Source organism: Carcharhinus amblyrhynchos, chromosome 10, assembly GCF_965287045.1.
Source record: "Carcharhinus amblyrhynchos chromosome 10, sCarAmb.v2.hapA, whole genome shotgun sequence".
NCBI classification, from domain to species: domain Eukaryota; kingdom Metazoa; phylum Chordata; class Chondrichthyes; order Carcharhiniformes; family Carcharhinidae; genus Carcharhinus; species Carcharhinus amblyrhynchos.
The window spans coordinates 93,694,849-93,719,809 of NC_137333.1; the positions used below are offsets into that span (position 1 = coordinate 93,694,849).

General features: G+C 41.2%; 1 protein-coding gene across 10 annotated transcripts in view; it reads right to left on the bottom strand.

Moving 5' to 3' along the window:
• herc2 (HECT and RLD domain containing E3 ubiquitin protein ligase 2) overlaps nucleotides 1–24,961 on the bottom strand; it is a 225,243-nt gene that overhangs the window by 94,993 nt on the left and 105,289 nt on the right. For 6 of the 10 annotated variants that reach the window (XM_080197610.1, XM_080197609.1, XM_080197608.1 and 3 more), the window contains exons 33-38: nucleotides 17,225–17,376; nucleotides 14,290–14,481; nucleotides 12,483–12,551; nucleotides 3,421–3,608; nucleotides 1,951–2,143; nucleotides 38–220 (exon numbers count right to left, since the gene is read on the bottom strand). In XM_080197610.1, coding sequence (XP_080053736.1) covers nucleotides 38–220; nucleotides 1,951–2,143; nucleotides 3,421–3,608; nucleotides 12,483–12,551; nucleotides 14,290–14,481; nucleotides 17,225–17,376 — 977 coding nt within the window. The remainder of the gene's footprint in view (nucleotides 1–37; nucleotides 221–1,950; nucleotides 2,144–3,420; nucleotides 3,609–12,482; nucleotides 12,552–14,289; nucleotides 14,482–17,224; nucleotides 17,377–24,961) is intronic. The other 4 variants (XM_080197615.1, XM_080197614.1, XM_080197613.1 and 1 more) reach the window with 2 other exon arrangements.

Sequence of the window (24,961 nt, forward strand, 5' to 3'; positions counted from 1 at the left end):
TGGAATTGTGCTTTTGTAAGTTTTTATTGTGCCTTACTTGTTTTATCCGATGCACCACTCTCCACTAGCATCCGCAAAAGCCCACAGAGTGTTTTGGTAGCTTCATTCTGAACTAGGTCGGAGTGAATTCCAGCAGAGAGTGACAAGGTTTGCAGAAGGTTTACCGTCCCCATCAACAGCATCACAGTTGGGTGAGTGTTCTTCTCTATGGGTTCTGCTTCTGTGAAGAAAAACAGCATCACAGGAATTAGGTTCATTAGTTTTCTAAATTCCAGGATCCTTTCTTTCTCACCCTTGCAAAATGTGAAGAAAGCCCCAGTGTACACAGCACACAGAATTAGTCCAAATTGGTACTGTTGTTTCCATGAAGAGACAATGCAAAGAAGCTGAAAAACAAATCGTCACTAAGTTTCTACAATAATGTACAACAAACTGTTTTGATGCCATTCAATTAAATTTTCATCTTCTTGATTAGAATCACAGAATTTCTACAGTACAGTAGGCAGCCATTCAGCACATCAAGCCTATACCAACAACATTCCCACCCAGGCCCCATCCCCGTAGCCCCACAGCTTGGTATGGCTTCTGCTCTGTCTAAGGCCACAATAACCTACAAAGGGGCGTGAACAAAGCCCAGTTCATCACTCAAACCAGCCTCCCATCCATTGACACTATCTAAACTTCCCACTGCCTTACAGAAAAGCAGCCAGCATAATCAAGGACCCTGCTAATTGCCCTGACACGAAGGGACAATTTGGCACATCTAACCCACACGTCTTACGAACTGTGGGATGAAATCCAAGCACCCGGAGGAAATCCACGCAGACATGGGGAGAACGTGCAAATTCCACATAGTCACCCAAGACCGGAATCGAACCGGGGATCCTGGAGCTGAGAGGCAGCAGTGCTAACCACTGTGGCACGCCAGATTCGAAGCATTTCCTCATGATATAACCCGAAGCAAAACTCGGCATAAATCAAAATGCCAACTATCCTTCAAAAATATTGCAGCAAGCACACAAACAGCAAATACGATCAAGTCTAAAAAACAGCACATGACGCTACGTTATTTCCCCTCAAAAAAAAGTACATAAGAACATAAGAAATAGGAGCAGGAGTAGGCCATCTAGCCCTTCGAGCCTGCCCCGCCATTCAATAAGATCATGGCTGATCTGTCGTGGCTCAGTTCCACTTTCCCGCCCTCTCCCCATAACCCTTAATCCCCTCTCTTATCAAAAACCCATCAACCCGCGTCTTAAAAATATTTAGCGAGGCAGCCTCCACCACTTCAACGGGCAGAGAATTCCAGAGATTCACCACCCTTTGAGTGAAGAAGTTCCTCCTCAACTCCGTTCTAAACCGCCCCCCCCTTTATCTTGAGGCTGTGCCCCCTAGTCCTACTGTCTTTTTTGAGCGGGAAGAGTCTCTCCACCTCTATCCTATCCTTCCCATTCATCATCTTATACGTCTCAATGAGATCTCCCCTCATTCTTCTAAACTCTAATGAGTACAAGCCTAGTTTATTCAGCCTCTCCTCATAGCTCAACCCCCTCAACTCCGGTATCAGCCTAGTAAACCTCCTCTGCACTCCCTCCAAGGCCAAAATATCTTTGCGCAGGTGCGGCGCCCAAAACTGCACACAGTACTCCAGCTGCGGCCTCACCAATGCCCTATACAGCTGCAGCAAGACCTCCCTACTTTTATATTCAATCCCCCTCGCTATGAAGGCCAGCATCCCATTCGCCTTCCTGACCACATGCTGCACCTGCAAGCTGGGTTTTTGCAACTCATGCACAAGGACCCCGAGGTCCCTCTGCACCATCGCCTGCTGCAGTTTTTCGCCCCGTAAGTAATAGTCCTTCCTACCATTATTCCTACCAAAGTACCAAGCCTACATTTGCTTTTCTGAAGACTTTCATTGAATAGTTCACTGAGCATTTTATGACGTACCAGAATCATCCTCGGTGTCAGAATCCTCTGTTGCTGGCTGTGCAGCAGGCGGTGGTTCAGCTAATTTCAGATCATACTTTCCTTCTTTTCCCATTCTATAGGAATTGGTGCTACCAGTGTCCCACTGAACCCTGATCCAGCCGTCATCCCCTAATTCTCCAATCACACGTCCTAATCCTGGAGGCGGTCCATCCTGAAGAGGAATTTGCAATGGAAATTACAGAGTTAAAAAGGCTAAAAACAAAACAGAATACTTGTGTTGCAGTAACAGCTCTATGGCCAGTCAAATGCATTTGTAACATTCATTTAAATTACATTTTTTTCATCTTTAAATTTAAAAAGCTGATAGCCGAAGGATTTCTTTAGCAGAAAATTGATTAGATAGAGGTGGTTCAGATTATAATGGAATAGAGCGGAGTATTTAACAACATACTAGCAACAGACAAGAATCTAGGGAAAAAAAAGGAACTCAAAATATCCCAAATAAGTTAACTTTTAAAAATTCCAACCTCAGAGGAATATTCTTTGCTCCAGTCATATGACCCAGCCCTCACCTCACCCTCCACTCCCTCAATTGCCATACCAGATATTGATGTAGCCTCTCTTAGTCATAGAATCATAGAGAATTACAGAATGGAAACAAGCCCTTCAGCCCAACTTGTCCATGCCACCCTTCTTTTAAAACCTCGAATCTAATCCCAATTGCCCGCATTTGGTCCATATCCTTCTATGTCCATCTTACCCATGTATCTGTCTAAAAGCTTTTTAAAAGACAAAATTGTATCCGCCTCTACTACTAGCTCTGGCAGCTTATTCCAGACACTCACCGCCCTCAACGTGAAAAATATGCCCCTCTGGACACTTTTGTATCTCTGCTCTCTCACCTTAAACCTATGCCCTCTAGTTTCAGTCTCCCCTACCTTTGGGGAAAGTCAGTTTGTCAATTTCTTTCAGACATGTAGGCATTTGACATTTTAGGTGTAGTTTTGCTAAACTTTATGGATACGTAAAAATGTCATGGAAAGTTGAGGAAAATGTTTATAAAATGCTCAGGAGCTTTATCCAACTAAACCTTTAAGCCCTTTTTGAAAACCTAAACCAAACTTCATGCAGTATCAAGCCCAAGTATCTAAGAAGATCTCCCAGCTGTGTTTCAGTCATACTGGGACTTGGCATCTCAAGTTAAAATAGTAACTTTTGCATCACAGAACAAAAGGAAGTTTACAGCTAGATATAAATGATAGTAGAACAACGCATGGAACTAAAACAACAGCATGTTAACCCACTGTGCGATACAGTCAATTAAAACAATATACACAAAACGGACAGTTAGCTAAATCAGAAACAGTCATGCCCCAACTTCTTTTCCCCAGCCCCTCCCTGCTAAAGTGAAATAGGCCAAAACAGACAAATTCCATCCTAGGCACTCCCAATAGTTTCATAGTAGGCCACTGTAGTTTGCCTCTGTACCTGATCACCCCACTTCCAGTCTACACCTCTCATCACCCGAGTGCCAATTTTCATCATTGCCGCAAGCTCTGGGCCAGAGACAGGCAGCGGAACTGGTGTGGTTTCCTTTCTCGACTCCTCCAAAACAGTGGCTGAGGCGCCATGAAGAGATGTGCCAATATCATCCTCACCACTATCAGAAGCAGGGCCTAAAGGAAAGAAAATGGTTGCAATGCCAGGTTTAAGACTGTTTTGATGCAAAGTGACACAATTTTTCCAGAATTCTTGCCAAATTCTTAAACATGCTTCAATTACAAACTGGTAATGTTGGACTAAAATATGGTCCACACTGTTCTTTAAGTATCCTTTACTTTCCTTATACAAAAGATTAATTGCAGACCACAAGGGAACACAGATGCTGTTACTTTAAAACTACTTATTTCCTCGTAGCTGCCTGAAGTTATTCTCAGGGCTGTGATATTTCAAGGCATTTTTGTATTCCTGCCCTAGATCTTTGCTGAGGTAGCTACAGATGCTCAGGTGAAAACTCCAAGCAAAATAAAAGTCAATAAAGAGTAACAAAACCAATGCAAAGGTAGTGAGGAATGTTTGTACATAAGCATTGAATACTGAAAGTTAGGGAAAGTCAAATCCATTGCAACTCCAAATGCATATTATGTCAAAGTTAATCAGGAAATAAAGGTGGGTACTTTTCAATCGGAACAGGCGTAGGTCACACAGCTCTCAAATCCATTCTGCCATTCAGTGAGATCATGGCAATCTAGATCCTAACTCCATTAACCTGCCCTTGTTCTTAATTGCTTCATGGGGAAGGTAGTGGCATAGTGGTATTAGTGGACTAGTTATCCAAAAACACAAGGTAATGCTCTGGAGACCCAGGTTTGAATCCCACCACACAGTAGGTGGCAAAAGCAAATAAAAATCTGCAACTACCTATGACCATGAAACCATTTCAATTGTCATAAAAACCCATCTAGTTCACTAATGTCCGTTCCTACCAAGATTGGCCCACATGGAACTCCAGATCCACAGCAATGTGGTCGATTCTTAAATATCCCTGCAAGTGCATTTAGAGATCACCAATAAATGTTGGCAATGCTCACATCCCATGAAAGAACAAACAAATTGATTAGCAGCGCTAATCACTGGGCGTCATGGTGGCACAGTGGTTAGCACTGCTGCCTCACAGCATCAGGGACCTGGGTTCAATTCCAACCTCGGGCCGCTGTCTGTGTGGAGATTGCACATTCTCCCCGTGTCTGCGTGGGTTTCCTGCCACAGTACAAAGATGTGCGGGTTAGGTTGATTGGCTAGGGGAAAAATTGACACTTGTGTCGGGGGATTAGTGGAGTAAATATGTAGAGTTATAGGGATAGAGCCTGGGTGGAATTGTGGTCTGTGCAGACTTGAAGGGCCGAATGGCCTGCTCTGTAGGGATTCTATGAAATAAATAATCTTCCCCACAGTATCAGTTTTGAAATTTTCAATGGTTTTTTGGGGGAGTTTTCCATGTTTCCACTACATTTTCTTCAATGGCAAACTAAACTACATTGTATGGTACTGAAGCACACAGTGATAGAGCACCACTGCTGGCCTCAATTAGTTCTGTTTCTCATCATAAATTCACTGAAACAAAGATAAAATGCAGGTAGGGACAGGAGGAGTGCCATGGCAAGCTGGGAAAAACCAGAATGCAGCCCAGAGCATAATCTCTGTTTCCTCCCACTGATTCCATGCCTCATCCTGATTTTCGTTGGATGTCAAAGTGGGCAATTTGCAAGATCATGTTCCAGAGACAAAAGATGAGCTTGTGAGCAGATATTTGCTCCACAGCCAAGACCTCCAACCTCCTCTGTAAGATCACCTGCTTTCAACCCTACCTCAACTCCTCAGTTGTTGCAGTCCTCAATCATATTAATAGACTCAACCATCCCAATATTCCTCTGCCTGGACCTCTCACCTGCAAACCTCAGTAAAATTGAGCTGATCCAAATTTCCTTGTCCACATACTATCTTGCACCAAAGTTCATGCGTCCATCAGTCATGTCTGCCAACCTACATTGGTCCCTGGTCCAAATATGGCTCAATTTTAAAATTCTCATCCTTATTTTCAAATACTTTCACAGCCTCATTCCACTGTATCTCTAACTTCCTCCAGCTATAGAACCTGCCAAGATCTGATTTGTCACATGGATTAGTATACAGTGAAAAGTATTGTTTCTTACATGCATCAGACAAAGCAAACCATACATGGAGAAGGAAACAAGAGAGTACAGAATATAGTGTTAGTCATACCTAGGGCGTAGCAAAGGATCAACCTAATGAGAGGTAGATCCATACAAGCAGCAGGGAAGAAGCTGTTCTTGAGTCATTTGGTACATGTCTTCAGACTTTGTACATTTTTTCCAACAGAAGGTGGGAGAGAGAATTTCTGGGGTACATGGGGTCTTTGATTATACTGGCTGCTTTTCTGTGGCAGCAGGAAGTGTGGACAGAGTCAATGGATGGGAGGCTGGTTTGTGTGATGGATTGAGCTTCATTCACGACTTATTACAGTCTTGGACAGAGCAGGAGCTATACCAAGCTGTGATACAAGTTCTCTGCGTTTGTTCAGTTCCACCATTGATAGCTACACCTTTAAGATGCTCTTTAAAATCTAGCTTCTACCTCTCCTAATACATCCTTATGTGGCTCACTATCAAATTGTATTTGATAATGTCCCTGTGAAACACCTTAGGAGAATTCTATTTTAAAGACACTACATAAATTGCAAGCTGTTGTTCTGATTACTAGTCAGCATTCAACAGTTCAAAAACAGGTTACATATTATCTGAACTGATGTTCAGGACTCTAGAATTTCACCTGGAACGCATGGGTGACCAGGCAGCCAGATTTTCCTGCAGCAGCACTTTACAGTATTTAATTGTTCAAAAATCTATATCGGGCCACGTACTTGAGAAAATTGGGAACATAAGCAGATAACACAGGCAGATTTGGTGGCTTATGCTGGAAATTCCTGCAGGCAAGATGCATACGATTTGAAATTGGCATGGATGGAAATTCCAACGTGGAAGTTGATTAACTAAAAGATTTAACATAGAAATCTAATTCAAAGTTGGAGGACAATTGTTTATCTATTTGGTAGAATCACAAGTAAGTTGACATTAACACCACAACGAAGTTACTGTGAAAATTCCCAAGTCACCACGCTCCGGCACCTGCTCGGGTACACTGGGGGAGAATTTAGCATGGCCAATGCACAAAACATGTTTCAGACTGTGGGATGAAACCAGAGCACTCGAAGGAAACCCATGCAGACACAGGGAGAATGTGCAGACACACACAAACAATGAGTCAAGCCAGGAATTGAACCGGGTCCCTGGCGCTGTGAGGCAGCGGTGCTTACCACTGTACCACCATACACCCTGTGCCACTGCAAACATGAGGAGGAGTTTACAGAAGACATACAAATTTTCAAAAGCGCCAGTCCCTAACCAGAGAGCTAAATGTGTGAAGGGGCATGCATACGTGTTTGCAACAGTACTGTTTGAAATGCTAACTGTGCATTGCTCGAGAAGTGTGAGTACAGCTCAATCCATGGAAGTTCAAAGCAGTCTATCACTCAGTCACAAGGAAATAAGTCTTGAGCAAATCAGTGCTCAGTGAATCAATGGCCTACTCATTTCCATAAGGAGACTGAACAAATAACTAAAACTAACATGCTTTGCATTGTCTTACAACAATATACTCATTTCTTTAGACAACAATGTTTGTTTAGGGTCTACTGTTCAACTAGCAATGGAGAAGCGGAGAATGCACTGTATGCATTGCTTGATGGCATTTTTTTTAGTCTATATAGTGGCAAAAACAAAAAGTGCCTTTCATGTGGTTTAAGGTTAGCTGCTGAGCTCCTTTTACAATGGCCTGTTTAAAAAGGGATGCACAAATATTGATTTATTCAAAGGATATAAGAAAAGCAGAATTAACTTTTTATTTCCCTTTCATCTACCAAGGCAAATATTTGGAAATGATGAATTACAGAACTGGTTTGAAGCTGATCTGAAAGAACTACAGTGCAAGTGAGTCAACATCATAAAAGGAGAGCCCTTCAGAGACGATGCCTTTCCTTACAGTGCGTGAACATTAGGCTCTCATTAGCTACCATGATAACCGATTCTAAATAGGTTCTTCCTACATAGTCAGCACTTGTTCATTTCTTTTAAAATAAACCTATTCTAATCAACAGGAAACAAAAATCAAGAAATGTAATATAGGTAATCATACTGATGCCCTGGCATTGATTGAAACTTGGCTTATAACAAGTGACACCATTTCTCACATCAAAATCTCTCAGCCAGGTTACATTTTCAATCACTTGTCCTCCCCAGTCCACTGCATAGCAGCATGCTCTTCATTTTCAACTGGCAGCTTGACGACTCCTTGCATTCACAGCACCTAACTGTCTTCCATCCTTTTCACCTTGAAATCTCTTGGATATCTTACCACCTTCCTTTCCCCATCAACGGACACCATTCCCAAGCCATCTTCAATCTTCACCTCAAACGGTACCACCTTCTCACTTCAAAGTTTATCACCCTCCTAAAACTCTCTATGCGTTTCTCTGACCTCTACTTGTGGCCCATTCCCACCTCCTGCTGACCTTCACGACCTCCCTGACACACTAGCTCAATCGTTGACACTGCAGCTCAATCACTGACAAGGTCATTCAGACCACTTCCTCACGTGCTTTTAGTAAAAGCCATCCACTACATACCCCTCATTTACCGTAATATCTCTGATGTTGCAGACTTGGTCAACCATCACTTCACCCCTACTTTTGACATACTTAGCAAAACCTTCACTGTTTCTCATATGTGTCTTTTCCCCCGTTAGGACCACAGCTTTTCTCCTTCAAGTCCAAAGAGTGTAATTTTCCTCCTTCAAGTCCAAAGATGTGCAGATTAGATTGAGTGGCCATGCTAAATTGTCCCTTAATGTCAGGGGCACTAGAAGTGTAAACACATGGGGTTACAGAGATATGGCCTGGGCGGGATTGTTGTTGGTGCAGTCTTGAGTGGGCTCTTTCTGCACTTTTGGGATTCCATGAACTTGAGCAGAGATGCCATCTAACTGGCTTAATCATTTCATTACCAGATATGGCTCAACTATACCCCAGTTCTAATAGGAATGTAAGAAATAAGAACAGGACTCAGCCATTCAATCCTTTGAGCTAGCTCCACTATTCAATGAGGTTAGGGTGGTTCTTCTATGTCATAACCATTTTCCTGCATGATCCCTGTATCCCCTGATGTTTTCAACGTGTAAAGATCAATCAATCTCAGTCTTGAACATACACAACAATTGAGCCTCCACAGCCTAAAAAAGATTCACAACCCTCTGAAGAAATTCCTCCTCATCGCAGACCTAAATGGTCTGCCCTTTAATCTGAAACCTAGCTTTCGAACTCCCGCCAGCCAGGAGAAGCATTGCTCCTGCACTACCTTGTCAAGCCCTGTAAGGATTTTGTACGTTTGAATGAGATCACTTTGCATTATTCTAACCTACAGAAAATAAAGGTCCAGTCTCCTCAATCTCTCCTCATAGGACAATCCACTGTCCCATGAATTAGACTGGTGAACCTTCACTGCACTCCCTCAAGTTAATTATATCTTTCCTTCTGTAAGGAAACTGTGTGGAATACTCCAGGTGTAAAGCTAAAAGATAAAGTTGCCACTGTCCCGGATGACCATAGGATGGTCATCTAGTGTTGATTTAACCTGAGGATCACCTCACCTCAGGCAAAGGGCAAGATTAAGAAGGTAGGCCTTCAGTCCTGGTGTGCTCCCACCAAGGCTCTATGTAATTGCAGTAAGACATCTTAATACCTATACTCAAATTCTCTGGGAAAGATCAATGTACTATTCGTCTTCCATTGGTCCTCTGCAAAAACCACATTGCTGTGGCTCTGGAATCGCATGACTCCAGACCAGATAAGGACGGTAGATAATGACTCCAGGCCAGACCAGGTAAGGACAGCAGATTTCCTTCCCTAAAGGACATTAGCGAACCAGATGGCTTTTTTTCCCGACAATCGACAATAGTTTAATAGTCATCAGTAGATTCTTAATTCAGATTATTTTTTATTGAATTCAAATTCCACCAACTGCCATGGCAGGATTCAAACCTAGGTCTCAGAACATTAGCTGAGTTTCTGGATTAATAGTCTAGCGATAATACCACTAGGCCATCGCCACCCCTCTTCTTTTCAAAGCCACTATCACCAGATCTCTTTTTCAAAAAAGAAAAATCTTCCTTCATCCCCACTGACCCAGCAGCCAAATCCCTAACCACATGTTATCTTCCAAGTCCTTCAATGGTGTTACTTTCCAGCTCTGCCCAACCCTCCAATTGCTCACTGCTTAAATTCCAACATTGAATTTTTGACATTCACAATACAGCCCTAACCAAATTCATAAATAACAATCCATGGCTATAGCTAAGCTACCATATTCCCTGCTCTGTTTCTGCAGCCTTCAACATCACTGACCACAATATTCTCCTCCAATTTCTGTCCTCTTAATCAGCTCCATGTGACTGCAGGGCTGCCTAGGCTTAATTTCAATTTTAATTGGCACAAGAAAAATTCCAGCAATGCTTTTGCCTCTCATCCTCCATCACTGCTTTCAACCATTCTACTGAGTTTGTGTCATCAACTGTTTAACTGATGCCCAATCATCTCCATTGGAAAAATTCAAGACATTAACATTGGTCTTCATCATAAACTCTGCTCCTTGCCACCGATTCTATTGCCTCCTCAGCTAATATGTCACACTGCACTAGATTCTCTGCCACGTGGGAGTTCTACTTAATTCAGAGATGAACCTCCACTCACCAGCTTCTTGGGAACAAAGATTGCTTACTTTCGTCTCTACTATCAACCGTTCTGCAAATAAATCTTCATACGTATATTTTTCTTCTTACCCATCAGCCTTCTGATGCTCTCCACGTCAGTTAGTTATCTTTCACCTGACGAAAACTGTGTGGCTCATATCCCACCTCACATCATGTATTATGTTCCTTTAATCCCTATCCCGCTCGCCACCAGTGGAGTGGCAGGAAGAGAAATCACTGCTGGAGATCCTCTGGCTACATTTGGTAATACAACATAATAGCGCATCTAAGCAAATGCCACCCTATTGATCTGGAGAATGAGGGAGGTGTTACGGGAGGACGGTATGGCATACCATGCAAAAGTACAACTCAATGAAATCAGTACAGAAGATGAACCAATTTATCTGTGCAGGTATGAGGGGTAAGTTGCTAAGATGATATTAAATAGGCAATAGCAAACATTTAAAGAATTAATTCATAATTTGCAATGAACTGACATTCCCCCAAGGAATAAAACATCACAGGAAGAGTGGCCCAACCATGACAAACAAGATTGTTTAAGATTAATGGAAAGGGCTTATAATGTTGCCATAAAGAATGATATGTTAGTGGATTGGAATGGTTTTGAAATTCTGCAAAACATGACCAACAAGTTGACAAAGAGAGACGGGAACACGAGCGTAAACTAACGAGAGACATAAAAACAAACTGTAAAAGCTTTTATAGGCATGTGAAAATGGATTGGGGAGAGTCAATGTGGGCCCCTTTAGAGGGAGACAGGAGAAATAAATGGGGAAACATGGAAATGGCTAAGTTAATACTTTTTATCTGTCTTGATGTTACATGACAGAAAATATCCTGGAAGTAGTGGGGAACCAAGGGTCTAATGAAAAACGAGGAATTTAAGATTTTTAGTAAATAATTCGTACTGAAGAAATTAATAGGGCTAACAGTGACAAACTCACTCAACCCAATGGCCTACATCTTACAGTTTTAGAAGCAACAGAATAGCAGATGCATTGGTTTTGATCCTTATCGAATTCTCTGGAATCTAGAACTGTCCCTGAGGATTGCAAAGTAAAAAAAATTACATTATTTCAGAAAGCAGGGAGAGAGTAAACAGAGTACCATAGGTCAGTTGGCCTGAATCAATGCTAGGGAAAAATGCTCTCACCCATTATTAGGGAAGTGATAATAAGACACTTAGGAAATCTTAGTATGATTAGGCAGAGCCAACACAGGTTTATGAAAGAAAAATGTGTTTGATACATCTGCCTGAGTGTTTTTTTGAGGTTATAACTAATAGGATGGATAAAGGGGAACCAATGGACTGGGAAACGTTAGTACTTAGAGGGCATCCGTTTATGAAAGTTCAATAGTAGACATGGCAAGCAGTTAGGAAAGAAAATGGAATGTTAGCTTTCACTCCAAAAAGTTTGGAATACAAGAATAAATAAATCTTGCTGCATTTGTACAGGGACTTGGTGAAACCACACCTGGAGTACTGTTCATTTTTGGTCTCCTTACCCAAGGAAGAATGCATTTGCTTTTGAAGAAAGGCAAGGTTCACCAGGCCAATTTTTGGGAACAGTAAATGAGGCCTATATTCCTGAAGTTTAGAAGAATAGGAGGAAATCAAACTGAAACATACAATTCTTAAGGGACTTGACAGGAAGGTGCCCCTACTGGCTGTGAAGTCTTTGAACAAGGGACCAGCCATTGAGGATGGAGATGAGAAATGCATTTCTTCATTCAGAAAGTTCTTTGGAAATTCTATGCTCCAGAGAATTGTGGATGCTTGTTCGTTGAGTATATTCAATTCAAGTCAGAGATTGACAGATTTTTGGACACTAAAAGTATCAAGTTGTGGGGGATAGTATAGGAGGATGGAGCTGAAGTACACCATATTGAATGGCAGAGTAGGCTCGAGGGGCAAAGTGGCCTACGCCTTTTCCTACTTCTTTAGGTTATATTAACTACCAGTTCCAGACAGAAAAAAGATACATTTCAAAGGGTCCCAATTATATCACTCTGTTCAAGATCAGTGACAAAGATGTGCATAAGATTATACACAAAAATAAATGTTCAAAATTGCATACAAGTACGGAAACAGAAAGCACCGCACATCTCTTTATCCAAATGTTTCCATAATTCCTAAGGTGCACACTTACCGCATGCGCACAACACAGCCCCACCTTTAAATCTGTTTCTTTCCAATTTTGATATGGACGATCCTGTTCCTGAAAGTACAAATCGCTTCTTTGAATTATAAACTGGTATTGAGGTTGTTTTTGGATGGCATCATTTATTATTCCTGGCACTTTTATATATAGCAAGGGAAAGCGATGCTAATCGCAAGAGGAGAATCGTTAACCCCGACAATCACTGCATACTAGGGGAAAAAAACTTGGTATAAAATGCATAGCATTCAAACATAGTTACGGATGAACAACTGGCTGCTTTAGAATTTCAACAAAGCCAAAAGGTAAAGAAAGTAAATTACTTCAAAAATCTTCTGCAAAATTGGGAAACAAGTTCTAAGCTTGAAGGGGATTACAATAATATTGGCAAGTGTGTCGGTCTTATTTCTGAAAAATTGCAGCTCATTAGAGCAAGTTGGAAGTAAGTAAGCCTGCTTATAAGTTACAAGAGAATAATTTAATTTTCACAGGTATTTAGAGCCCCAAATCCTTTTTGTAAAAAGGATTATCATCTGTTTCCCATGCAGATTGTGCAGTGAAACAACATTCAATTGTATTACAACCTGTATAATTTTCAGAACAAATGGAGCCCACTTCTTGTCCAAATTGTCAGAAGGAAAGAAAAAGATATTATGTAGGCCAAGACAAAAGAGCTCAATATCAGGCCTCGAATCATATCTTAAAAAAACAGAAAACCAAACATAGTGAGATGGTTTATTTATAACCCCACATAAATCTGTGCCCACTTCTTCCCATCATTTCCTGGTCAAGTTCCACAAATCCACTTGCCACCCTGCCCAGAGCACAAGGATTGCCCTCATCAAAATCACCAAGCAGAGAGATTGTCACCATGTCACACTACCCTTCATCTGCCTTCTAGACTTCGCCACAGCGACAAACTTAACTCCTCTATAGTTCAACCCATAACATGTGTCTCATGTGGCTCCATCCCAATCTTTATCACTGCCAGTAAATCCCCTACAATCACTTAATCCACTCTCACATGGCTCTTTTTTAAAATTGTGTGGAACCTTTAGGCTTCGTTGTTTTTCATGTCGATAAGCTGCTCATGAAGATCTTCCAACATCGCCATCAATAATCAGCTAACAACTAACCAATGGCTATGCTTGTGGAGGTGGATGGGAAGGGGTGTTGGGGTTGTGGGAGGGCAGGGATTGTGGTTAAAAGGGGGGATAAATTGGTTCTCTTCAGGTTAAAAGTGGCTTTAAGGTGACATAACTCAGGCTATTGGACAAAAACTGTTTTGAAGACGAAAGTAGTAATGAAGAGCAGGATACAAACGTTTCTGAGACAATAAAGGGAAAAGCTTTCACTCTGGATCATGAGAAAACACTGAACATGCACAGCAGGACAGTTGACAAACACTAGATTGAAAATGGGGTGGTGAGGACAGTGGGGTATTGGGAAGGGACCATCTCATCAAAATAAACATTTCTTCTGGTTACAGAATTCCCATATGCTATTCCTTTGTGGGATAACTGTAATATCCACTTTGCATTTAGAAATTAGTTGAAGAATAAATTTTAAATTATTCAACATTCAAACAGTAATGAAAAAGTTCCAACTTTGCCCTGTTCCAACTATCCTAAAGGATATAATTTTACATCTTGCATGCCATTAAGCAACACTTCAAACACAGGTCAACGATATTCATTTACATAATTCACAAGGATAGGGAAAACTATAGAAGGCGTGGCCATATAGAATAAACTTCTTCAATCAGAGATTTCTACTGGAGCATTTATTTGTCACTGACCTATTAGTCGCAAAACTGTCTGAGTCAGTGCCAGCAAACCAGAGTTTAGCAGAAGGCTGAGACTGTTGGCTCCATGCTGAAGCGTCAGCATGTTTATCATGATGAGCAGGAAGCGAGCTTGTGGGATGGTACCAAGGCTTGGTGCTGAAGGATTCTCATTGGTTAAGGTCTGCAGCGGAACAGACTGCATGCCTAAGAAGAAAGCAAGTTTGCAATTAGCATCATTCATTTGCGATTCGTAATTCTTCTGCACCACAAACTAGTCCGCGGTCAATCTTTTGTAATGGTCAGGTATCTAAGATCCACTGAAAGTAATTAATAACTTGGTGTCCAAGTGGAACCATCCCATAATTGTAACACTTTTGTGTGTGCGCTAAAAAGACATGCAACATTGGCTGCGTGTTGTCAATCAGCAATTGCAACAACTCATTACAATAAAGTAGTCATCAAGAATTCCATTTGCTTTGCTTTTGAATCTACTGTAAATTCTGTATTAGTGCTGGGAAATGTAACATGTTACATTTTAAACTTACAGATAAAACATCATGAAACATGGATAACATTATGCAGTGCACAGGAAGGTGAACTACAAACTATAAACGCTGCAGTTCTGCCAATGGTTCAAACCAAATGCATTAAAATTCAGACCATAGAACGCTACAGTGCAGAAATAGGCCCTTCGGCCCATCGATTCTGCATCAGCCACAGTTCCATCCAGGCCCTACCCCATATCCCTGCACATTTACCCACTAATCCCTCTAACCTACGCATCCCAGGACACTAAGGGGCAATTTTAGCATGGCCAATCAATCTAACCCACACGTCTTTGGACTGTGGGAGGAAACCCACGCAGACACGAAGAGAACGTGCAAACTCCACACAGACAGTAACTCGAGCCGGGAATCGAACCCAGGTCCCTGGAGCTCTGAAGCAGCAGTGCTAACCACTGTGCTACCGTGCCGCCCTTGTGGGTATTATTTGTGAACATAAATGGTTTATTGTCTGTGAAGTCCTTCACCTATGTAACTGTCACTGTCCAATTTAGAAATATGGAAATTTCTCCCTAATATTTAAATTTTTTTATGCCTTGCAGCATTTATCTTGGGGGTTTAAGGCCAACCTAATTTGCCTCCATTTAACATTCACACAGCAAATGGTTGCAACTGCATCAGTAACAATAATGATTTGCATATAACTTTCTCCCAGAGATATCTTTGGAAGTACATTGTATATTATTTCTACTATGTACTTTAATTTTCTTTCTTCTCTCATTCCTTTCCAGATGTATTAACAATCCTACATTTACACAAACTTTCCAAAGTTTTTTTTTAAATTATAAATTCCTATACCTACAATTATAATGGAAACTGCCTGCGTTAACTTGTCATGTGCCGTTACCATGCACTACCACACTATCAATGCCATGAAGGTGCAATTAGAATATATTATGACAAGTTTGCAAAGACATTTTCCACCAGCGATATAGGTATAGGAACTCTGAATATACTTTTAAAAATAACTTGAAATGGGGACAATTTCATCTGTGTCTTCTAGCCCAATTATTCTTGACCCATGTTACCCAAAGATAACTTAGCCTTGAATCACTGAATGCAATTCCAGAAGACACATATGCTATAAATATAAAAAATCAAATTGCATCTTTTTTAAAACCTTAATTGCTCCTCTTGCATCCAATTTTATTAACTTTCAATATCATTCAATCATTGCAAAATGTTTGCTGTTCTAATAAATAGTTGGAAGGAATATTTTTATTAAATGGTTACTCATGCCTGGGTGCTAAAAATAGGAGTTAGCAACATCCACTGAGTATGTCCATCAGTTACACAAGAATAAAATGTGTCAGAGGTTACTAATGCCTAAAAATTAATATACTTCGTCACAATAGAAACAGATGGTCAAGGCTTCTCTGTACCAAGTCTTAGTAAATACATTTGCTTTCATAAATCTGTTGCATACAATAACTATTTGTAATTGATTATTTGAAACAAGCTTAAATGTAATGAATGCACCACACCATCAGGATCTTAGTTAAAAAGGATTCAATTTGCAATTGTCTGCTTCTGCAGTTTCCATATTTTTCTCCACTAACTGCCATTAAAATCCTTAAATGTGTATTCACTTTGTGAAAAGACAGGGCTAACAGTATACTGCATAAAAAAAAATGATGTGTATTGTATGGGAAGTGTATACCTTTCATACACTAGGTTTCTTTCTTGCTGGTGTAGGAAATGCTCTAAAATAATATACTCCATATTGCCGAGATCAACTCCCGTATTGTGCTGGGCACACATAATTCATGTAACAACATGCAAGTGCAGAAGCACCAATCACACACCAATAAGTTGTCTGGTATTAGTCAACTATTAAATTTATCGCTTCAATTTGTAATGCATTTATAAATATATATTATACAAATTATGAACACAAATATTATAAATATGAAAATATAAATATTTCAGAGCAGATTTTTATTTATGAAGCTATCGAAAATAATCAGGCTAGTATTTTAGGCAACTCTTTTTGTAGTTACCATTCTGAACCACTAAAATGTCAAACAAGGTGTCCCCATCAGCTAAAGATAACAAGCTAATTGTGTGACGGCCTCAAAATGTTCATTTCTAAAAACTAAGTCTTGCAGCTAACTAGAATTTTCCCAGCATAAACCAAACCAATCTCAAAGTTCAACCCCTGCCAGATTTTAAGCACATTTAATAATTGGGGAATGGCACAAAGTGAATTACTTATTTGGAGAGCCCACGCAGACATCTCAGGCAGAACAGCCTCTTTCTGTGCAGTAGTAATCCTATGATTCTGTGAATAATAGCATTGTTTTTGCCAAACAACAAATAGTTCATACTACTGAAAGTGGCAGTTAACGAGTTCTTTATATTGTTCAGGAATAACACTTTCTTACCTAGATCGTCAAATCTGCTTTGTGCATCCAACAGCATTGTGCGAATGTTCTGAATAGCCCAGGCATAAAGCTTTCCAAAAGTAACTTCAAGTAGCATACGGTTAAATGGTGGTATAAGATCCACATCTTTCAGGCAGTCTGAAACAGGTTCACTAAACAGAGGATTTTCATTTTAGTGTGAAGCCAGAACAGAAATAAAATCAGATAATGAAAACATTTAGTTTAAGCTTTAAGTTTATTTATTAGTGTCACAAGTAGGTTTACATTAACGCTGCAATGAAGTTACTGTGAAAATGCCCTTGTCGCCATACTGCCGTGCCTGTTTGGGTTCACTGAAGGAGAATTTAGCAAGGCCAATGCATTTAACCAGCGCATCTTTCAGACTGTGGGAGGAAACCAGAGCATCCAGAGGAAACACACGCAGACACAGGGAGAACGTACTAAAACTTCACAGATTAGGTGACAAAAAATTCAATGGACTGGATTTTGCAAACAGCGGCAAAGCAACAACACTCGCCACTGACCGAAGTGGACGCTGAAACAGCACAAACTTTAAAATAATATTGAAGTGTGGAGTTTCTTACCATATTGGAGAAATCCAACATTTAGCAAATGTAACAATTTCAGGGTCAGTGAGGCTGGTTAAAAATCCAGTTACACCTCATTCAACAAGGTACAAACTTTGTCAAGGATTTTTGCAGCAAGGCTGAAGATATAGGACTCAAAAGTTCTCGTCAGTTCAACAATTTCTAATTAATCGCATTCAGGAAGTACCCCGATAACACACTCTCTAGAGAAATGTAGAATCACTGGCAGCAAACTCCTGGATTTCTGCATTTAACTATGTATGTATTTCAGAAATTGCTGTCAATTTCAGAGCAATAACAGTGAATGGCAGCAGTTTCGCCATCATTACCGGCCCAAAATTCAGGCCTTTAATTCAGCTTACGTTTCAGGATTACATTTTCTTTCAAAGCACAAGTTTTGTGTCATGAAATCATTCACAAATCAGTCAAGCCTAGAAATTACAGTATAATCATGTAAAAGTCAAGTGTCTAAGACTGAACTTTTAGCCAAAACGTACAGGGTTCTCAATGGTCGAGGACTCCAGTTCTGTACTCGGAGTTTGGATGGATGAGGGGGAATCTTATTGCAAAGCCTGGATAGAGTGGATGTGGAGAGGATGTTTTTACTAGTATGAAAAACTAGATTAAGACGGCACAACCTCAGCTAAAGGGACAATCCTTTAAAACAGGAGATGAGAAGGAATTTCTTCAGCCAGAGAGTGGTGAATCTGTAGAATTCTTTGCCACAGAAGGCCGTGTCATTGAGTGTCTTTAAGACAGAGATAGATAGGTTCTTGATTAACAAGGGGATCAGAAGTTATGGGGAAAAGGCAGGAGAATGGGGATGAGAAAAAAGTCACGATTGAATGGTGGAGCAGACTCAATGAGCCGAGTGGCCTAATTCTGATCCTATGTCTTATGGTCTTGTTGGGTCATCTTTTACATGAGTAATCTTTGAGGGGCTGAAATCCATCATCTCACTTATACAGATTTAACAAGTCAGAGACTGGTCCTGCCAACTTTGCACCCCAAAAGTGGCACAAAAGGAACCAAAAAGTATTCTTGTTATTGATTTTGTAGAATAAATAAATAGAAACAGACATTAATTTCATACCCTAAATTCATCAAAAGCAAAACCTATTTTTACAAATTTATACAATTTCATTTAGTTTCTTTTTCATGGTCAGTTATCTTCACCAACACGGTTTCTCTCCAAGTTTGCTCACCAATTGACTGACTGGCAAGTCAAAATTCATGGGTGTCTTGTTGATGTTCCCAAGACAGGTCAATCTGTATCTCTTTTGGAGATGTTTGATTATAAACCGCTGCAATGCCATAAGCATGTCAGCAAGTTTTCCTGGCAGATGCTGTGAAATTTTTGTCGCAGTACAAAATTTTTCGCTTTATAAACCTGGTACACCATCTGTGGAATCTGCAATCCCTAATTTTCTTGCTTGTTTCAGAATGAAAATTCAGAGAGATCCGCAGATAGATCTGCAAGTTCATTCTGGCGATTTTCACGGATATATTTTCAGCTTCATTCTGCAACTGTGGCCACGTGCTAGGCTTCCCTCTGCTCATTTACTCTTAGCTATCTGTCCAAGCTGTGAAGACAGCATCCTCCAATCTCCAATGTTCTTCTCCAATAGCTTGATAGCTCCTGCGCAATTATCTATCTGCTCTGCAATCTCAAACACCTCAAGTCTGAATCGGTGAATGTATCTCCCGTTCATTCTTGAGATCATTTTGCCATATTACAGGGCTAGACTGGCAAGAACACAACACAAAGCAGTGAGGCAGTAGTCTTGACATCACGTCTTCCTCACTGCAGACATGAGAAGATGAACAGTCATCTTCAGTTATGATATTCAATGATTCCATCAAGTAGGTTTGCACCAATGCAGGTTTGACTTCAACAGTGAGCAGGTGTCAAGTACAAAGAGTTTGGATCTATTAGTCAAAGATCAGAGATTGACCCTTACATGAGACCAACCATTACCTCAGTACATACAATATCCTAAATTGAAAATACAAATTTCACATATTCACAGATGAAGACCCACAGGGAATTTTAGGCTGAACAATAGATTCATGGACACCAAATTTTAAGTTATTGTGCTGTAGCAGGAGCTTTCTAAAACAAAGAACAAAGGAAAGTACAGCACAGGAACAGGCCCTTCAGCCCTCCAAGCATGATGATCATACTGCCCTAACTAAACTAAAAACTTCTGCCCTTATTCAGTCTGTATCCCTCTATTTCCTCCCTATTCATGTACTCATCCAGATGCCTCTACAATGTTGCTAACGTGCCTGCTTCCACCACGTCCTCTGGCAACACGTTCCAGGCACCCACCTCTCTCCACGTGAGAAGCTTCCACCGCACATCTCCCTTAAACTTTCCCCTTCTCATGTTGAACCTGCATCCCCTTGTAATTGAAACTCCCAGCCTGAAAAAAAAAAGCCTCTGACTATCCACCCTGCCTATGCCTCCCATTATTTTGCAGACCTCTATCAGATTTCCCCTCAGCCTCCGTCTCTCTAGTGAAAACAATCCTAGTTTATTCAACCTCTCCTCATTGCTAACATTTGTTTTTAGTCGTCAATTAATCTATGCAGCCTTTAATGGTCTTACTCATGAGGGAAGTTTGCAGGATAATAGGGATAGAATCAAGGAGGGAGTAGGAGATCAATCAGATATTTCAAAGGGCCAACATAGGCAAGAGGGTTAAAAGGAAATTGCTGGAGATGCTGGAAAAGACTGGCATGGAGGGGTTGGGTTACGAGGAAAGGTTGGAGAAACTGGGACTGTTCTCTTTGGAAAGACGGAGATTGAGGGGTGACATGATAGAGGTATATAAGATACTGAAGGGAATAGACAGGGTCAATAGTGAGAGACTGCTCCCTAGATTGGTTACGAATACAAGAGGACATGATTTAAGGGTGAGGGGGGAGAGGTATAATTTGGATATGAGAGGAAGGTTCTTTACGCAGAGAGTAGTGGGGGTATGGAACGCGCTACCGAGTGGGGTGGTGGAGGCGGGAACGTTGGACTCGTTTAAGGTTCAGTTAGATAGGCACATGAGTGAAACGAGGATGGAGGGTTATGGTAGGGGTTATTGAATAAGGGTTAGAACCTCGGGAGACACCGGAAAGACAGGCTTGTGATTAACGTTTTTGTCTTTTCACTCCGCAGGTGGAGGTCCACCTCGTTGTCAAACGAGGGGCATGCACACGGTGGGTCGTGCGTGGGCTGCTCCTGGAGGTTCCGGGAGTGGCCTAGTACTTCGTGTCGGTGTGTGTGCTTGATCCTGGACCGGTAGACGGGCGCCGCAACAGCTCGGTGACTAGCACTGCTAGCTGTGCAGATACATGGATTTGGGCCTGTGTCTGTGGGAGTTTGTGCATTCTCCCTGTGGTTGCGTGGGTTTCCTCCGGGCGCTCCGGTTTCCTCCCACACCCCAAAGATGTGCTCTTAGGCTGATTGGTTTTACCAAATTGACACTATTCTCCCCTGAATCTGGCTAAGTCAGGGGTTCTATTTGTAGATACGCAGGGTAGAATAGGTGTAGGGTGATGCGGCGGCGCGGGCTTGTTGGGCCGAAGGGCCTGTTTCCCGTGCTGGGTTGTTCTTTGTTTCCTCAAGATCAGGCAACATCCTAGTGAACCTTCTTTGCACTCTCTCTAAAACTTCCCTCTAGTGGTGAAGTGACCAAAACTGCACACAATACTCCAAATGCAGCCTAACCAAGGATTTATATCGCTGCAAAACAATTTCCCAACTCTTGAACTCAATGCCCCAGCTGATGAAGGCAAGCATGCCATAAGCACCATGGCCACCTGTGTTGCCATTTTTAGGGAACTGTGAACGCCTAGACCCCTCTGTATGTTAATGTTCCTAATGTCATTTACAGCATAATTCACACCTAAATTTGATCCTCTAAAATGCATCATCTTGCATTTGTCTAGATTAAACTCCATCTGCCATTTCTGTGTCCAAGTCTCCAATCTTGTATATCTTGCTGTATCCTCTGGCAATCTCCAGCAATATCAACAACTCCACCAATCTTCACGTCATCTGAAAACTTACTAATCAGACACCCCACGTTTTCCTCCAGGTCATTTATACATACTACAAACAGAGGTCCCAGCACTGATCCCTGCAGAACACCACTAGCTACAGATCTCCATTCTGAAAAACACCCTTCCACCGCTACTCTGTCTTCTATAACCAAGCCATTTCTGTATCCACCTATCCAGCAGCAACCCCTCCCCCCCAAATCCCATGTGATTTTAGTTTTTGTACCAGTTTGCCACCTGGGACCTTGTCAAACGCCATACTAAAGTCCATATAAACTACTGTTAGAAGTCTCACAACACCAGATTTATTTGGAATCACAAACTTTTGGAGTGCTCACCTGATGAAGGAGCTGTGCTCTGAAAGCTCATGATTCTAAATAAACTTGGAGAATAGCTAATGTTGTTCTCTTGTTTGGGCGGTGGGGGGGGGGGGGGGGGGGGGGGCACAGGAATAATCCAGGAAATTATAGGCCTGTGAGCCTGATGTCAATGGTGGGAAAGCTTCTGGAGAAGATACTGAGGGACAGTATATACACACACATTTGGAAGAAAAAGAACTAGTTAGTGACAGGTAGCATGGAGCTACTCTCCAGTTCTCTGGAACTTTGCCTGTGGTCAAAGAGGATGTGAAGATAAGACCAGGATGGTACACATTTCCACTGATCATAGCCTTTTTACGGAAGAGATCAATTAATTCAGCATTGCAAACAGACATTCAAATTTAAACTCCAAAACCCCAAGGGCATCTGTATTACGTATACTGATAGGGAATAATGTGGAACTTAATATCACAGGGAGTCATTGACACCAATTGTATAGATACACACACCAAGGGGAAGCTGACAGAATATATACTGACAGAACTGGATGAGAAGAGGCTCAAATGGAGCAGAAATAATGGTATAGACTTAATGAGCTAAATGGTCTGTTTCTGTGTTGTACATTCTATATAATTTTTTTCTTAGATAACACTTGCTCAGCATTCCTAATGTGTTCCTAAAGAAACGGCGAGTTAAACAGAATTGTGCTAAGTAAAAATCACTTTCCCCATATAAAATTATGTCTAACCTATAATTTTTACATTAAACTTATTGACTGCCTTGAAACTAAATGGCCTAAAAATCATTTTTCAACTTAGTACTCCTATTAATTCATAATTCTTACTAACAGACCCCTCACTTCCCACCATGGCTAGGCTCTCCTTCTTGCCACTCCTCCCAACCGCCTCTTTCTCTCCTGCTTGCCACTTCTTTACCATCTCACCGCTCCGTTCACTCCCATCCGTGTCCCATTGCCCTTTGTTGCTTCCTGCTCACTGCCCCTACCCGAGCCACTGCCAGCAAAAGGGAAGCAGCAAGGAGATTGGGAGATAGAGGCTGTGAGCAAGAAGGAGCATAGAGATCAGAAGAAAGGTGGTTTGTTAAAACAAGAAACAGACCAAGAATGCGCAATTACAATACAGTACATGCACAGTAACCATCCTAAATCAAAAATGGAGTCAGTACTATTTGGCTAAAATTCATCATTTATAAACTGCGCTAAAACAAAAACTTGCTATTAGAATGCACTCTAAATGGGAGAATAACTGTGTATAATAATTCAACTGAAATGTTTTGTTACACTATCAGCTACACACATTAAACACCTTTCCCCAGCTCTTCCACCCTCATCTCCAAAAACAACTTTTGTGACTTCTTTGCCACAAAAGCTGAAACTAGCAGTCGGTGCCAAATCCTTCCCTTCCTGTCCAAACCAAGCGACTGCTAAGGTTCTCCTATTCTCTAACCCTGCAAGATGTAAAAGCACTGAACCACATGTTGGACTTGCGGTCATGTTAAATCATGGCCTTATAACACAAGGCAGGAAATTCTTAATTAGTTACACAATTACAGAAGACAAGAAGTCAATCCATCACAGCTGTGTCAATAAGAAAATAAGAACATAATCCGAACAGATGTTTGCCATACATCCCCTTGAGCCTACAGCAAGATTATGGTTCATCTTCTACCACAACTTCACTTTCCAATCCTAACCCCACGTCTCTTGACTACCTTGGTGTCCAAAAAACTACTGATCTTGGTGTTGAATATACTCAATATTTGAGCTTCCACTGTCCTTCCAGTTAAGTTGTCCAACGATATATAGAGTGAATCGATTTCTCCTAATTTGTCAAAAATGATTGAACCCTTCTCTTGAAATTGTAACCCTCAGGTTTCTAGACTGCCTAGCCAGGGATAAATAGCCTTGCAGAATTTACCTGTCAAGCTCTCCCAGAATCGGATACATGTCAAAGAGATTGCCTCTGCTCCTAAATTCAAGGCAATAAAATTCCTTTCACTGCTCATAAGATAACTGCCTCATCCCAGAAATCTATCTAGTGAACCTTTGCTGCAACCCATAGCAGGCGAATATGTCCTTTTTTATGTATGGAGACTAAAATAGTACACACAGTACTTTAGCTGTGGTCTCACAAAATTTTGTATAATTCTAGCATTTGTTTTTACTCTAAATGCCTGGCAATAATGATTAACACCCAATTTGTCTTTGAGTTGCTTGTTGTATCTGCATGTTAACTTTGTGATTTGTTTACAAGGGCTCTCAAATCCCTCTAAATACCAACATTTGTTAGACTTTCATACTTTAAAAATGATGTGGAGATGCCGGCGTTGGACTGGAATGGGCACAGTAAGAAGTCTCACAACACAAGGTTAAAGTCCAACAGGTTTATTTGGTAGCACGAGCTTTCGGAGCACTGTTCCTCCATCAGGTGAGTGAAGAGGCAACACTTCGAAAGCTCGTGCTCCCAAAAAAAAACTTGTTGGACTTTAACCTGGTGCTGAGAGACTTCTTACTGTACCTTTTTAAAATGTCAGCTTTTCTATTCTTCCTATCAAAGCAAATAATTTCCATTTTCCCCACGATATACTCAAACTGCTACGTTATTGCTCACTCCTGTCAATCTCTCTTTACACCCTGTTTGTGCCCTCCACACAGTGTTTTCCCACTTATCTCTGTAACATCAGCTAATTCACATCACACACAGTCCCCTCTGATAAGATATTGATACAGATGGGAAATAGCTGAGGCCTCAGCA